This window comes from Haliotis asinina, chromosome 6 (genome assembly GCF_037392515.1).
Source record: "Haliotis asinina isolate JCU_RB_2024 chromosome 6, JCU_Hal_asi_v2, whole genome shotgun sequence".
Taxonomy (NCBI): Eukaryota; Metazoa; Mollusca; class Gastropoda; order Lepetellida; family Haliotidae; genus Haliotis; species Haliotis asinina.
The window spans coordinates 9,979,957-9,998,309 of record NC_090285.1 but is presented as its reverse complement, the minus strand read 5'-3'; the positions used below and the strand labels follow the sequence as shown (position 1 = coordinate 9,998,309).

General features: G+C 38.2%; 1 protein-coding gene across 1 annotated transcript in view; it reads right to left on the bottom strand.

Moving 5' to 3' along the window:
* The window catches only part of LOC137286838 (nipped-B-like protein B), a 97,626-nt gene continuing 79,273 nt past the window's right edge, over window positions 1–18,353 (bottom strand). Inside the window, exons 3-4 of the mRNA XM_067818849.1 lie at window positions 617–705; window positions 1–87 (exon numbers count right to left, since the gene is read on the bottom strand). Of these exons, the coding sequence (XP_067674950.1) occupies window positions 1–87; window positions 617–705 (176 nt within the window). The remainder of the gene's footprint in view (window positions 88–616; window positions 706–18,353) is intronic.

Here is an 18,353-nt window from a genome sequence, read left to right as displayed (position 1 = left end):
TCAGCAGTCATCTTGTCTGACATTGTAGTGAAGATCAGTCACACCATAGTTGCAGATATGTACTTCCTTGTTGCCGTCTGCTTCTGCCTCTTTCAGAAAGGTCACAGATAAACACCATCACCATATTCTTCTGTTACAACAAATGGATGCCATGAAGTTTCCAGAATTTCCATATTATGACCTTTGAAGGTGTCATCAAAGTCCATGGATATCTTGGAACGGTTTTAGTGTTAGTATTTTACAGTCTGGCCAGACAGTGGTATGCCCTCGTGTCTTATAAATATCAATAACCGAAAGAAAACTACACCCACATATGAGAGCTGGCTCATTGTTAGGCTGTGGTCCACCTGTCTCTGATTATTAAATTCAAAGTTTGCTTTTCTTACTTTAGGTCATCTTTGGACACTTTTGTGATGGAATCTCTGTTATCAAGTAAGCCATAACTTCACCTTAGTCTCAATATCTGGTGGTTAAAGTATTAGCTTATTGCATCAAACACAGCGGGTTCGATTCCTAAATGGGTATAATGTGTGAATTGTAAGTGTCCTCTACAATGATATTGCTGGAATATTGTTCACAGCGATATAAACATAAGTTCACTCACTCATACTCTCACCTCAATAGCCCCCAGAAGCAGTCGGTGATGGTGAGGTGGTTGTTCCTGCTGCTGCTGTATCTGCAGGTGAGCACCATCTAGACATCTGTCTGCAGAGTAGAGTAAAACTTAAATACTCTGAACAACACATGTGTGATGCCTTTTATGGCACCTATGGCACCTATGTCACCATACAACCAAATCAGAAAGCATCCTTAATATAATAAGCTTGTCCTTCAGAATGGTTGCTGTCATTCAACTGGTATAGTCAGTTTGTACAGCTTTAGAAATAATTTACTTTTGAGTGAAAGAATCTCTTTGGTTGTCATGGAGGTGATGAAAACAAATGACATTTTAAATTGTACTGCCTAGTTTTAATGTAATGTTCATAAATCAAAGTGTGGTGGAATCTAGGGAAGCTTGACAGCTGAAACTGATAATGATAAAGGTTGCTATACTTTAGTATGTGAGGGGCGTTGAGGTAGCCTTCTGGCTGAAGGCTTTGCTTGTCATACTGAAGGTACGTGTTCCCTCCACTCCCACCCTCCCTCCTGTCATCCCTCCCTTGCTTGTTCCCTCATTTGCATGCTCACTCACTCACTCGGTAAGGTCCAGTTCTGCAATGTTACAGTTTAGAAGCTGGAAAATTATATGTTACATCATTTATGTATTTTCTTATGTAGTGTTGACTGATAATTATATTTATATATTAATGGTCTCCAATAACCTTAAATTGGTGACTTGTAAATACCTTTTATTGATCAACTGATGCTTTTATTGTACAGGATCAGGCTTGAGTGAACCATCTGTCTGTGTTTGTTTTAGCCCTGTGTAATGATACTAAAACACTGAAGGTTCTTGGAATGTTTTTTCATGATTCAATACCGACAGCCATCATTCTGTTGCTGCAACTGTACAGACACACAGTCTATGTGAAGATGAAACTCCGCCTCTCCACTTACAACTTACAAGCTGAGATGGGAAATGTATTGATCAGTACACGTTGATTTTATTTTCCCTGTGATTTTCTTTTCATGATCTGATTGCTGTGACTGCTTTTCAGAGTAATCCTTTTAAGATTTTGTGCTTAAAGATTGATATGCCAGACTTTCAAACCCTCAAATGTATTAACTATTTGACTATTACATTTTGATTCAAATTGGAAAAGACAATGAAAATATAAGTATTTGTAATGACAACATACATAAACTGGAGCTGTAGTGCTGGAAACATTAGAGCAGGGTTTGAACAATCCCCAGCATTGTATTTCATTTCATAAGATGTGATTGTAGTGGATTATTGTGTTATTATTTTGAAGGGTTCTCACTTCAAGGTAACCTCACAGTACAAACTGACCTGTGAATGTTTGCTCTTGCGCCCACATAAGTGAACTGAACTTTGTGACAATAAAACAATGATAACATTAATTGGAAAAGGAAAATATATGAGTATTGAAATGAAAAAACAACATAAATCATAAGACATTGTATTTCATAATATTCTGCTGTAGTCTGAGCATCTTAACTCATTCAGATTCGGGTTTTCGACTTAAACTTTCAAGATATGACAATACAGAAGCAAACGTATGTTTAATGACAGTAATTTATGCAAATAATAACATAACAGAGAGTGCAATAAAATATTTTATTTCTACAAACTGCATTGGGAAATAGTCGGGGGCTGATTGCCAAAGAACACCCTAGGGCAAAGTGGTAACATGCCGGATGAGACCTAGGGTTACCCTTAGCACGATGGGTGCTTACACTTTTGGGGGCCAAAACAATTTCTCCTGTGTGAGAATGTTTTGAGGCCCAACAATCAGTCCCCGAATGATATGATGAACAATGAACATGCATAGATAATAGTGCCAGAATGTAGCCCCTGTAAAAGGGAGGTGGGTGGTTAATGAAATACAACGTGAGACTTCCAATATGGCGTATACCCTGAACGAAAGGGATTGTGGGTATCTGAATAAAGCATTGTGGGTAACTGTCGAAGTATTAGTGAGTGAGTGAGTGAGTTTAGTTTTACGACGCTTTTAGCAATATTCCAGCAATATCACGGCGGGGGACACCAGAAAATGGGCTTCACACATTGTACCCATGTGGGGAATCGAACGCGGGTCTTTGGCGTGACGAGCGAACGCTTTAACCATGAGGCTACCCCACCGCCTATCGAAGTATTATGGATAAGTTATATGAAGTATACATATAAATACTTGCTGTATTGCATTGTAAGTAAAATATTAGTAACCATGTATACAAGAAAGAAAAACCATGATATAGTGTTACGAGTAGCGCAGCATGTATCATGGTTGCCGTACCTTGGTAACTGGGGTAAGGCCAAGACCGTGGTAAGGCAGTGTAAACAAGCGCTCGAGATGAGTATTAGGCCTAGTACTTGACTGTGCATGCTGTTTAGACTACCTGAGCTGGCCGTAAGAGGGGAATGTATTATTGCATAAACTCATAAGCAAGTTATGTTTATTTTTTATTTGTTGATACTGAAATGTTATCATGTTTAAGTTGTTAAGGACAAATGAGTGTTTTCACGCCTGAACTTTTAAAATAAAGTTTTCTTCATTTTCACTGACGAAGCCTAATGGTTCAACTGCTCGGTTGTCATGCTGGATTCACAGGTTCAGTTCCCCTTTTGGGTTCATTGTGTGAAGATCATTTCAAGTCTGTCCAATGATGATATACATGGATTAGTTATATACTTGACATAAAATCTGACATGCATGCATTTTTATGTATTCAGCAAAAACATGGTGACAGATGATAGGTTTGTAATTATGTCAAAGAGTACTAGTAGCTAAAGTAACTGAATTATCTGAGACAACATCACCTTCACTGACCTTCTCTGATTGATCAGAATTGTGTGGGGGAACTACAAGTGCAAGTTCATTAGTCCACACCTTTTCAATCACGATGACCACTCCAGTGCAACCTGTTTGACAGACTTCCTCTTCACGGGACCAGATGAATTGTGAGGTGGGTCAGAGAAGATGAATCATAAGTGTAAGTGTTAATTGATCAACCTGGAGTCTGAAGAGGCCCTGATTGGGTAGCACATTAGTGAAAAACAGACTTGAGGAGACTGAAAGCTGAAATCTGAAATATTGTCTTTATACTATTCTGCTGAGGCCCTGAATGGGTGGAACATTGGCACAAAACCAGATTATAGGACATTTGTTTTGGGATGCAGTAGATTTACAGCCAAAATCTGAAAGGATGTCTTACAATCTTCAGGAGCAGATAGACTAGAGGTTGTGGTAGGAATCATATATGGATGGCAGTAAGATAAGATATGAAAAGTGAAGAATATTGTATTGGAGACACTTACAGAGGAGAATTGGAGAATTCTTGATGCTGTTCTATTTGTGTGGTTCCAGACACTGAGAATCACACAAATGATCACGGTGAAATGCAATTGATTGGAACCATGGACCTTCTGATCCAAAGTTCCATGCCTAGTCCACTTGACCAAAGAGGTTAACAAGCTGACAAGGTAAGGATGGTGTCTGTGGGATGACTCCATCCCCTTCTACACAAGCAGAGCAAGATGTTGACTACCTGCTCACTACAGTGTCTACATGGTGTATAACCTTTTACTGTAATACACTGATAAAAGAAGACGTTATTATTTTTCTCTTTTGACCATTGGTTTGCTGCCATTTTGATTTTCTTGTGGCTCTTTTGACATTCTGTTTTGGGGTGCTTTTGTCAAGTGGCCCTTCTGACTGGACCCATCTCCATACGCTGTTTCTTTGTAAACCAACTGGATCTGTACTGAAAACAATTTACTGTCACATCCATTGCAACAAAGAAGTGTTCTGTCAATGAAAAAGTCATTTCTGTCCATTATACCAGCTCCTAAATGCCACTCAAAGAAGAGGCTTATGTGGTACAGCACTGAGTATGACACAAGACTAACTTACTGAGATGAGACAGAGAAGTCTGCAATCATTTAGATACAAAGTCATCAGACGTTCACTTCAGTGCAGAGGTGCAGATCTCAATGGGTTGATGTTTTTAAAAAGAAGCCACAAATTACAGGAGTCGTGCATCACCATCAGAAACCCATTATCCACAACAGAATGGCTAGTTCCCAGCAGAGCGATACATTGATCAGCTAAATGAGTGAAGTCCTTTCCTTCTCCATGGATGTTAGACTAATTAATCTTTGTCTACAACTCTTCATTGATTGCCAAGGTTTCTGAAAATGAAAAGCCTTGTCAGGTGTGAGTATGATGGCAGTTAATTACAGGAAGTGTTAATAAGGAAGGGACTCATCTACTCAGGAGTTGACAACATTCAAACTATTAGTATGTGAACAGATGGACAAAGCAGTGGTTGATAGTAAGAACATTCAGGAAATAATAACCCAAGAGTACTTTTGTACACCTTGGTCACATGTATTTCATTGGTTTTTCAAATATTTTATTGAACATGGGATTAGAGGTAATCTGACAAATCTGAATTCAAGTTCTCTTGTTCAGTTATGTTATACATGTGAAATAGAAGGTGTTAAAATACATGTTTTGAAAGAACATTCTAAGAATTGTTTGGCTTTTGAGATGAAATGTGTTACTGCACTTTGTGGGAGGGCAATGCAAACTTCTTTGTCCAGGTTATTTATAAAAAAGTTTATATGTTCTAGGAAAAAAGTCAAGAGATCTGAAAAGATCTAGTCTTAAGGGTTTTATTTTCCCATTATACTGGAGAAAAGCTATTAGAAAGAAACATTTTGGCTCTCTTCCACTGTGGAGTTTTGAAGAAAGAAGATTCTCATCTGAAAGGCATAAATGTATATGACAGTGTCTAATGCATACACCATACTGTGACAATGAAAGTGAAACGTGCTTGTGGGCAAGAATTTTTCTTATGAAATGGAAAATACAGTGTCATTGTTTCCTGAAGCTCTATTACAGATGACTGTTCCTTAGCATTAACAGTATGTTAAGATTGGGAGTTACATGTCACCTTAGCGTTAAGATTGCTTTGTACAACGGCACCCTGGTGAACAGTTACACTATATGAATTGTATAAGAATAACAGGGAAGTGTAAGGAGGGCTTTTTTAAGGAAATAGTCTGTTTCAGAAAAAAAGTCCATCTCCAAAACCAAAAGAAATAATTGTGAGACAGAGAAAAGTGTCCTTGTGGCGTAATCTATTTGCAGCATGAGTTATGGAGTTAAGTGTGTTTTTGTTTGACATTCATCATGAGGGGACCGTTTTTGTAATGCCCTTAGGGTTTAGTTTAATAGTTCAGGACAAATGCAGGAAAAAGTCTGACTCCATGTAAATGCCTGATTGTTATGTTGCACTGTCATGTATTTTAAACTAATGTTGTGATCGTTCGTGTGATGCCCATTTCTGCTGTTCCCTTGCCGTGATATTTCTAGAATATTGCTAAAAACGAAACCCAAATCACTGACTCACTGTAATCGTTCAACAATGTTCCTGTTATAATTCAGTAGAGAGCATTGGAATTAAGCATATTTAAACTTGCAGTCAAGTATAATCTACAAGCATCTAAAACAATACTTACTAATGCAGAATAGTGTGAAATTTTCTGAAAGATTTCTTAGACTATGCCACACTGCACAACTTGTATACAATGACATCTATGGTCCAGGTCTTTGAGTCTAGCTTTACAATGACAGCACTATTCCAGCTACTGTAAATCATAAAAATTTTGGCAAGCATGATAGTCTTGCGATATCAGGTGGGTTAGATGGCTGACTTTGTGTGCTGGCGTTTAGGTGCCTGACTCTGAAGGTGTGGGTTTGAATCACAGAGGGAACTCAGTCCAACAAAAGTAGGCAACTAGAATTTGTGATATACAAAGAAAGTGTAATCCCAAATGTAAGTTAAGTTATGTTACACTGTTTTTGTCTCTTTGCACTGATGTTTAAGTGCGTGCGCATATACTTTGAGTCAAGTAATAGCAGTTTCTATCACAGATGTGATTTAAATGTATTTTGTCACAAAATAAAAATGACAGCCATAAGATTGTTTCTTCTTTCATGGGAATTTTAGATTTATCAAGAATGATAATAATTTATGGATAGACAACTTCTTTATTCAGTGAGCGACGATGTTTGATACATGAGTGAAAAGGTACAATAGTGTTGCTTGTATGCATAAATTCTGTTGATGAGGTGTTGTACTGGATTTCTGTAGAAGACCTCATTTCCCAGAAAACAAATAAGGAAGTTGATTTTGACTTCTATGTGTATTAGTGAGAAGCTGTTTGGAGTCTGACTCGCTTTCATCTGTTTTATTTCCCTTGCTGCTACTTGGAAGTGATCATGTCAGCAACAGTCAGGGCAAATTCATTCACTTGACACTTTTCATCCATAAATGTTGTGAAACTAGTTTCCATGGTGACAGTTATCTAATTGTGTTGATGCAGCTCCGATCTCTTCACTCAAGAATATCTGTGTGTATATATCAATATCTATCTATTTTGGGGTATACCGTTTAAGCTGACAAACTCATCAGTCTTGTGGTATAAACGGTAGATTGTGTCATTGAGTGTCTAGATATTGCAGTGTGTGTTTAACCAATGTATTTACCCACTTTGCATTGTGATCAGAATGGGAAATGCCAATCGGGATTTATGATCTCAAGGGATCAAATTTTGTATCTTCCTATCATACATATTTAAATACGTATTCACCGTGAAATTACCTTTGTAGACTGTCAAAGTAGCTGAAATAAAAATGAATATTCTTTTCTGTTGATCCTGAATTTACAGAACCCCCCAAAAAGTGCATTGTTATTTCACTTCCAGGAGCAAATAAAGGACACAATGTTGTTGTTGAGAATATTGATGTATGTTTTCCTTTTTGGATTTTTATACATTGCAGGTCAAAGGAGGGAGGTTGTCTTTTCTTTCTGTGTTTCCATTGTTTTAGGGAAAACATTTTTCTGCAACAGTTTACTGATGATAATGACAACAACAGATGCTTTACTTGCGGGAACTAGTTCAGAGCTGGAGAGGGTGGTAGTGCAACCAAGTGCTTGTTGTCTCTCATGTAACATTCTCAAGTACCGAGAAGGATACTGGGGTCCATCTGGTCAGTAGACTGGCTGTGGAACATAATGCAACCACATCCCATGGAGATTTGAAATCTCCTGGCCTTGCTATCTCACACTATCCAGACCACATTACTTTTTCTTCTGCCAAGCTATTTCTGCATAGATGAAGAAAGTCTTGATTTTCCCAGAATTTCACATCTCACTCCACCCATATCTCCTCACTCACTCTACCCGTATCCCTCACTCACACACACAACTGGTATCCCTCACTCCACCCATATCCCCTCACTCTCTCTACCCGTATCCCTCACTCACACACACAACTGGTATCCCCTCACTCCACCCATATCCCCTCACTCTCTCTACCCACATCTCAGGATCATTCATGTCTCTGGGGTTCTTTTTCAATTTAAAAGGAGTTATATATATATATAAAATATATATATTCAGACCATGAGAGTCGGTCTAGGTTCCTCCCATTAGTGTAGGAAGCACTGGACATAATCTAACAAAGGAATCTGCACTGCTAATGGTTCAAGGTATAGTCATGTCACAGCCTGAATGTTGTAACAGTATGAAGGCCTGCGTTTTGATTGCACAACAGCAGAGGCACAATCAAACGCAAAATACAGTGGCACATAATCCTACAAACTTGAATAGGACTTGTCGTAAGAGGCAGCTAACGGGATCAGATGATCAGGTTTGCTGACTTTGTTGGCACGTAACTGGTTCCCAATTGCGCAGATCGATGCTGATGTTGTTGATCACTGGATTGTCTGGTCCAGACTCAATTATTTACAGACTGCTGCTATATTGCTGAAATATTGCTGACTGCGGCTTAAAACTAAACTCACTCACTCACTCACTCAAACAGGAATCCTGTAACATTCATAGTTGGTTTGCAGTGAAAATGTACTGATGAATTAAACTTTAAATGACCAATTAAGTAAACCAATTAAGTAAACTAGTTATGTAACAAACCATCATAGTTTAAATAACTATCATTGGTTTGCATTACAAGGGGGGATGCACATTAAATGAAACTCTGAGAACAAGAAGGGTTGGTTTAAGTTAATACTCATCATGTACCACATGAGCATTTGTTTCATTGTTCCAACAACTGTGCTTACCCCCTTGTAATACAAACCAATGATAGTGATTTAAACTATGATAGTTCGTTACACAACTTTTATCCCAAGTTGAAAAAAATTCTGATATTCAAGTTCATCTTGCAAGGTAAAATTATTGGTATGTTTTCACTGCAAACAGGCTATAGTCTGATATCTGCAATCTCAAAGCTATATTATTTGTGAAGACAAGGGTGCAACATTAACAAGACAAACTTTCATATTTGAACAGGAATTCTTTGAACGTATTTCATTTCATTTGTGTGAACAATCCGTGATGATTGAGTGAGTGAGGGACAATAATTTACACCACTTTTATTAATATTCCAGCAATATCATGACAAGGGACACTAGAAATGGATCAAGAACTGACTTGGTTTATAGAATGTCATGTTTTTACAGTCATTGTCTCATATTTTTCTTTGTTGTTTCTTTACAGTATGATAGCTCACTGCACTTGCTGTCAGACCCATGTTTGCTTGTCCATTTACAGGCTGCAATAAAGCACCTGACAAAATTAACTATTAACGTGCTGGCATATAAACAACTTGAACCCTCTTCAAAAAAAGCAAGTCCAATCAGCTAAACCTTAGCCTTTAATACTGGTTGTGTCTTTACCAGACAGCATTCATGTTCTTCACGAACCTTTCACGAACAAAATTAAAATTAAGTAATGGGGGAAATTAGTAGTGTGAGTGAGTTTGATTTTATGCTGTTTTTAGCAATATTCCAGCAATATCACACTGGCGACGCCAGGAATGGGCTTCACACATTGTACTCATGTGTGGAATCAAACCCAGGCTGAATTATTTCGACAACAAACCAGTGGTTAATTTATCAATCTGTGTCAAGCAATTGGTGGCTACACAAGATCACCATGTGTTCATATATTTTGACCCAGCACATCCAGGTATCGAAGCACTGACTAGATCTTGGATGGGTCTACATGCTTGCCATAAAAGGTGACTATGCTTGTCGTAAGAGGCGACTAACGGGATCGGGTGGTCAGACTAGCTGACTTGGTTGACACATGTCATCGGTTCCCCATTGCGCAGATCGATGCTCATGTTGTTGATCACTGGATTGTCTGGTCCAGACTCGATTATTTACAGACCGCTGCCATATAGCTGGAATATTGCTGAGTGCGGTGTAAAACTAAACTCACTCACTCACTCACCTTTTCTGCCAAACATGGGTTACTGAAAAACAATTCTAACCGGATCTAACCCAGTGCTTGTTTGAAGGAGTTTGCTTGAACCAGATGCTGAGGTGATGGTGATCATGCCCTACAATATTGCTAAGTGCGACGTAAAACTAAACTCACTCACTCACTCTACATTTTGTACCCAGGTACCCAGAACACAATCCTCTACCCGAATACCTGTTATGTTCATTCATGACTTCATTTTAAGACTTAAGAAATGGCAACATATCCTTCAGCTCAGAGGCTACAATTTAGAGGATTTCAATATCTTAACCCTGTATTATATTCAAAACAGGTGACAGATATTACAGCCTTTCAATATTGAAAGAAGAACATATCACATTATTTAATCTATTAGTCACATGATCATAACAGGGCTGACTTGCACAAAGCGATCTTAGCGCTACAATGATTATAACTCCTATTCTTCAACATAGGCTTAAGACAGTCGTAGCGCTAAGATTGCTTTGTGCAAGTGGGCCCAGGTCAGGGTACTGAGATGGGTACCCAGGTCCAGCTCATTACCTAACCATCCTGGGTATCCAGGTTACCCGACCCAGCTCTACCATTGGCCTTCCGTTTCTCAGGCAGGTTTTCTGTATAATAAACCATAGAGGAAGTTAGATCTTGATTGAATGTAGTGCCATTAAAAAAATACATGGTAATTTCTTGATATTCGAAAATATGATAACAGAAGGCAGTTGCTCTGTAATGGAAGGTAGCCCACTGGTTAAAGCATTTCTATCTCACACCAAAGACCAAAAATGGAAAAAGTGTTGTAACATTCTGTCAAAATCATGTGTCATGTGTGTGTTTGAATCTCTGAATCTCCCAACTCACTAGTACTAAGTACTCATCCTTGGTGTAGTCAAGTGGTCAAAATGTTCATTTGTCTCACTGAAGGCCTGGGTTTGATTCCCCACAAGGGTAGAATGTGTGAAGCCCATTTCTGGTGCACCCCTGCCATGATACTGCTGGAATGTTGCTGAAATTGGCTTAAAACCACAATCACTCACTTACTATTAACAATCAGAATGCACATACTGCCTCAGCTTTGTCCAATCACAGTTCGTTCCTTACTGACTTGTTCACTCTGGATGATGTCATCTCCAGTCTCTGTATCTCCCTATCCCAGTCACCCATAGCCCCAGAGAAACAGAATACATCTAGAGGAGTTGTCATTAATGAAACATCATACACTCACAGGGAAAGGTTCGTGAACTGTTTCCAAATTATTGCAATTCAATACAAAGTCTTGACAAGCCGTTTTCAGGATGACACAATCTGGGAACATATCCAGGCTCCCCGAGATTCCATTTTGGAATGTGGTCAGGATAATAGCGCTTCCGTTCAGCCGGAAAACCAAATTGATAAGCCAACACCCAAGCCACGTGGCTTGACTTGCCATTGACGAAGTTGATGCTGTGACGGCTATTTAATCAAAGGCATGGATAATCTAGATAGGAAAGTCTTGATGGAAGTTCTACATGATTCACATGAGGCATTGTGTTGTTAGTTGTGTGGATGTTGACCCTGTAATAGAACTATTCATATTTGTAGATTGATATGACATCTGCAGCAGTAGGCCTTGACACTACAGGCAATACTGGATATATATTGTCTTCTCCTTCAGTGATTGATAGGATGGATATTAGGGCTGGGACGGGCCCAAATTTTCTTCCCAGTTACCCTATATCTATTACCCTACCCTACTGGGATACCCGTTATAACTTAATTCCTGACATCAAATTTTGCAAGAAATGGCAATGTAATCTTTAGCTTGAGGTAAATTTTTTTCATGTTTCAATATCTTAACCATGAAATATATCCAAAAGAAGAGATTGTAAATTACATCTCAATCTTCAAAGACAAAGCACCATTTTAATCAGAAAAGAATAACTTATTTCATTGTTTAGTCTTAGTTACAACTCACCTGTCCTAGGTATCCAGGATACCGTCCCAGCCTTGATAGATATTAGGATGACTAGAAGAATTGGGGTATGATCTTGAGCTGTTTGGAAAATCACTGAAGGAGGTCTGTGAATGTTAAACTATGTGAGTAGAAATGTCTCACAAAATATGTTTCTTTCAAAGCTCTTTCTTCCACCAAAAAATATAAAATAATTTGAAACTGCCTTTAAAGACAGTGAAAAAAAATATGATTCACCTAAGATTCACAGACTACACTCTCTGAATATGAAGTAGGTGGGACCTTTAATGATTGTAGCTGTAAGCCAAAGAACAGAAAATAACCAAATGTTTTCTAAGTGAATCATGTCAAGCAGAACCAAGGTAGAAATTGATGTATACATTTCAATAGGTTGACTGTTTGTGTGCTTACGACATCAAGAGGGAAATATTAATATCAGGGATCATAATGGTGATGAATAGCTGTATTATTTCAGTCAGGTTATATGACACATTTGGAAGTGATTATTAATTCATTTTCATTAATTACTCAATCTTTTCCAATTGTGTGAATAATATGTTCATTTAAAACAAATCTATCACAGTGATACAGGTTTGTTATTTCCATTAATCATATGTAATGGTGATAAATATTCCCTTTGAACAAATCTTTCATGGTTAAGTCTGGCTATTACCCATGGGAGAAGACGTCTACAGTCATTCAGTGTTTAGCACCACTGACCTTAAACTAGAGCGATCTTTCCTGTGTTTAGGCAAGTGCTCAGACAACAGGTGAAGACAAATTGTCTCCAGGGTCGAGGTGAGAAATCGTTAATTCATTGTACTGGTGTTGATGCTTGAAGCACATTTGGACCCAAACACCAGGCTTCTGTTGCTGAAGATTCAAGATGTAGTCCTATTTCTTGAACTCATTCCTTGCAATTTGGAGTCAATTCCACCATCTGTAACATTTAACGAATATGGGAATTTGGTGACATGTGTATGGTGACAGTAGCAAAAAGTTCACACATTTGATGGTGTCAAATTTAAATAATCAAATTGTATATCTTCATTGTATTTTGAGATGATTCTGACAGTGATCGAATGCCTTTGGTAAAAATTAGAAGATAGTCAGGTGCAGTAACAACATATGGTATGGATTTACAACTACTTCACCATTTACAACACAACATTCACCATTATTAACACAACTTCTTGCCCCTTCCTCAGGTGAATGTTAAAGTCAAATTGTCACCTGCTGAAGGGGCAAGAGTAAGTGTGTGAGTATGGTTTTACACTGCTTTTAGCAATATTCCAGCAATATGATGGTAGGGTACATCTTCATCCCAATTCTCATCAACTCTTGCTTGCCACAAGCAACCATCCATCTTCCAAGACACTGATACAGCTGCAAATATACAAAGTTTGTCAAAAATATTTTTCTTTATTAATATTCTTTGATATGTTTGAGCTTGGAAGAAATGACAGAGGGAGGATGTTTATCCACAAATATTCTTCCACAATTTCTTAAACAGTAATAACCTGATTTTTTAGTTCAATAGCACAAGTGCTATTTCAACGGCAGATGTTACTGGTACCATCTTATTGCAACACCATGATAACTAGATAATACCACTAGGATGTACATAGCATTGTGATGTAGTTTCAAAGTAGGGATAGTGTTTGGTGTCTCCCGAGCAATATCTTCTTTTAATGCCAGTACCGGATTGATGAATGTTGTTGAATTAGTACCATATGAGACATCATGAATCATGGCCAGATAGATGCAATGTGGATACAAAAGTTTAAATGTCATGGTGTGTTGCAATTCCATATTAAGTAAAGGCAGGTAGCAAATTGCATATCAAGTTACTGGGATTACTTGTGAATTTAATATACGGAATGTAAGGCAGAACTTGCTGACTTATCACATTTCATCAAGATGAACCAAGATAATTGGATTTTGTGCTTTAGTTAGCAATATTTCAGGCTGTATTTGTGGCAATATAGTTCACTAGTGAGTAAAATTTCATGCAGCTTTTAGCAATGTGGGTGATTGTGTCTCATCTGTTCCCATTTTAAACATCATGTACTGGCAAACAAGGATAAATTGAGCACTGACCTGATGCTTACTGGTGCTTGCCATTGTGAGAGAAGGGGCCCCAGGTTGTTCATGATCAAGTGTAGTGACCATGTGAGCGTCTTATGAGCCAGTTTTGTTTGCCGGTGTTAACTGGCTGATCATGTCTCAATTATATCAAACAGTATGCACCACATCTGTTGACTGGCTGATCATGTCTCCTCTATAACAAACAGCGTAGAACAAATATTGTTGACTGGCTGATTGTGTCTCATCTGTACCCAAAAGCATGGAACAAAGATTGCTGAATGTCTGATTGAGTCTCATCGGTACCTAACAGTTTCAAACAAAGATTATTGAATGCCTGATTGTGTCTTATCTGTACCAAACAGAATGGAACAAAAATTGCTGAATGTCTGATTAAGTCTCATCTGTACTCAACAGTATCAAACAAAGATTGTTGAATGACTGAATGTGTCTCATCTGTACCCAACACTATCAAACTAAGATTGTTGAATGACTGAATGTGTCTCATCTGTACCCAACACTATCAAACAAAAATTGTTGAATGACTGAATGTGTCTCAACTGTACCCACAGTAATTGTTTACTCAGACCATGAACAATCCAGTTCATGCTGTTTGGGTGAGATGACACACAGTCACCTAAATTTTGTATGTGGTGATGGTAAACGATGAGGATATATTGAGCTGAGTATGTATGTCAGACGAAAACATAATCATTGATCCTTCATGTATTCACTACTCCATATGAAACATGTGATAATGTTCTTAGGACTTTCAGCTGAGAAGTGCATATACCATTTTAAGGCTTGTACGAGTTAATCAAACATCAGCAGGAAATTCGTTATGGTTGAAAGATGAAAAGAATTCCCACAACTTCAACAAAATCTAAAAGACCAACATACAGTAAGAAAGTTAGTGTTTGTAAGACTAGGCATGAAGCAGAATGTTAAACCAAGGTTAGCATGTCAGTGGCAGTCCCTTGAGACACTTTACAAACATCTTAAAGATGGAGACAAATTTGAGACAATTGTAAACTGTGACATTACTTGGAAGTGCTGGTGCAAACGAGTTGAGCGGAAGAAGAAGACTAACACGCTGGGTTCGCCCAGTGAAACGGGATTGCAGCTTGTATTATTAAGGGATGATTGGATGATGCAAGACACCCGCTGACCTGCAGACCAGGAGACTCATGTAACTCTGTTGATGTTAGATGTGGTCTTAATTTGGTCATTCAGAAGGTTTAAGTTGGTTGGTTGGTCGTGTTTGTTGTTTAATGCCATGCTCCACTGTATTCCAGCTATATGATAAGGGTCTGTAAATAAACGAGTCTGGATCAGGCAATCCAATGATTAAGTGTGGTTGTGTAGCCTAATGGTTAAAGTGTTTGCTCTTCATGTCAAAGAGCTGGTTTAATTCCCGACATGGGTACAATGTGTGAAGCCCACTTCTGGTGTTCGTCACCGTGATAGTGTTGGAATATTTGCTAAAAGCAAAGGAAAACTAAACTCACTCACTCTGAAGGGTTAAACGTTGTGCTGACACAGTGTAGCAAGGGTCGTATAGGTGAGGGAGTAGTCTGTGATCTTAATCCTGGAGTCATGAGTTTGAATCATGCTTTGACTGTGTTATGTTTTATGCTTAAGTCATTACCCAGACAATAAATGTCAAAAACCATTTTACTCCTTCATGTCTTCCCACATAGAGCAGATGTAATGTGATATCTGAATCGCAATGCTCTCACCCAGTTGCAGATTCGTATCATGGAAAACTGAAAAGTTTCTTGAGCCACTTATGTTCTTGGAGAGGGACAGTGGCATAGCCAAGTGGTTAAAACGTTCACTCCTCATGTTGAAGACCCGAGTTTGGTTCTCCACATGGATACAATGTGTGAAGGCCATTTCTTATGTCTCCCACAGTAATAACTTTGGAGTATTCCTTAAAGCAGCATAAATTTAAATACACCGATAAACTCACCCACATTATCTGACACTTCTGGTCTCTGTCTAACAGGAGCTGTTCAATTGATCATGTCCTTTAACAACAGTGCATGTTAAGTTGTAATTTGATTGTGCAAGGATGCAAAAACAACTAAGACGAAAATAAGAAAAAAAGATATCACCTGAGGCATACAATTTATTTTGAGATAATCACGCAAGCTGATATGTTATAAAAGGAAATAGTATCTTGCGAGTTCAGTTATATCATGTATTTGAAAATGTAATCAAAACGAATGCCATATTATTTCAAAAGTTCAGCGACATTTAAGATCTATTTTAGAGGAAATAAATGTATATGAATAAATATAGTATATATCTGAACCTTAATACAAAGATTAATACTGCTTTCACAACATGATGTCTCTTTTGAAATAGCACTATCTAACACAGGTTCTGTTATAGTTGTTTTGATCTTTTTTAAATTACCAAATGAATTACCAATTTGAATGAATTATTTCTTAAACAGAAACATGTTCCATATACACAGTGTCATTTTTTTTGTAGAAGCCTCTTCTTGGCCATTTATATGGTTTGCAAAAGCTGAAATCTTCATTTAAGTTCAAGTGGATTTTGGTAAGAATGGGAGAGCCTTCGGTTAATGAGTTTGTCGGTCGTTCGATTCGTCACATGGATCCAATTTGTCAAGCTTGTATTTCTTATCCCCAGCATGATGCTTGCTCACCCACCTGCTCACCCACCCAGTCCCCCAGCAGGTCACCTGCTAGCCTACCCACCCACGTATCTCTGCATTGAACCTAGATTTGCCTTATTTATAGTTCAAGGTTTGTATCACACCATGCTTGCTTGTGAGTTTCACAAGGCAGTGAAAGTCTGAGATTTCCATCTGTGCACTGCATCAGATTTCCTCACTTTCCAAGCTAATGCATCATGATTCAAGTCAGAACAAAGACCACATACCGATGTGAGTACTGAGATATTGCCCAAAGGGGCAGTATACAAATTCACTCAGTCAGCTCTCAAACCTGTGTTTTCTCATTTCCACACAACATGACAAACTCTTCTATCACATATAAAGCTGAAACCAATCTTGGGGACAATCCAGTCTGCTCTACTTTTGAGTGAGCCCCTATATGTATATCCTCAGTAATGTCGGCCTTAATGTTCTGGATTGGAAACATCTTATGGAGGTTAATTGGTATGTTTAGGCAACACTGATCAAGATGCCAAAGATCAGTCTGAGGTACCAAAATAACGGTTCCCTTGTATCAACAATGACCTGGTTTTTTTTGTGCATTATAAACATGCACAGCATTGTGTAGACAGGCTGTGGTCTGGGATATACACCAGTACTGGGCCATGATGTTTTTGGGTTGTACAAAAATGTGCAGAATCTGAGATGTTTTGAATCTGCTTTGTGGATTTCTTATACAGCTGCCTCTGGTATTAGTGGGTGGTTTGGATGCTTCTATCTATTGGACATGGGATACAATTGCAGTGTGTAAAAAATTCAGTGAAGGAAACAAAATAGAATCCCCAAAGATCAGTCTGAGGTGCCAAAATAATGTCTGTCTTATATCAGGTCACACAACTTCATACGTTATCCCAGAGACTTCTGTAGTAATACATTCTTTCATAAATCATCCAGGCTGTCAGCAGCATGGTACAGTCTTGCCCTTAAACTACAATAAAAAACAAAATTTCCAGCTAATTCAGTCTGCCAACCTCGGTTACGCACCAAATGTAACCAACTTGAAATATCTGTACACACATTAAGCATAAGCCATGGTGATGAAAATGACGGCACTGAATACTTAAAATTATGGTGTGTTTTAAGTACTAGATGGATTTGCTTTTAAAAAACATCAAAATGTTACACTATTTTATCCAATCACAGCTGTCTAATGTCTATATCTTCAGATGTTTACAATGTAATACTCCCTCAGGGAGCACATGATTTTGATTGAGTGTAGTGGTAACAGTAATTAACACTGCCCTGATTTCTTTGTGAGATATAAGTGTTATAAACAGGAACAGCATTGTGTTGGCAGATAATGTGTGGATGAGACAATTTCTGATCAATTATGGACATAGGATACAATTGCAGTGTCTGAGTGCTTCAGTAAAGGAAACTAAATAGAATACTGGAGTGTACAACCATATTTTGAGATTGCTTTTATGAGAACTATAGTATTAATTTTTAGCTGTAGAAACTGGCATCTGCCTGTCCAGTCTGTATTACTCACTGTCAAACCCTTATCTCCCAAAGGGTGGAGAGGTAGCTTTGTGGTTAAGGTGTTCGCTTGTCTCACATAAGACCTGGGTTTGATTCCCTGCATGAAGCCCATTCGTGGTGTCCTCCACCACGAGACTGCTGGGTTATGTGCTAAAAGTGGCAACCAATTTAACT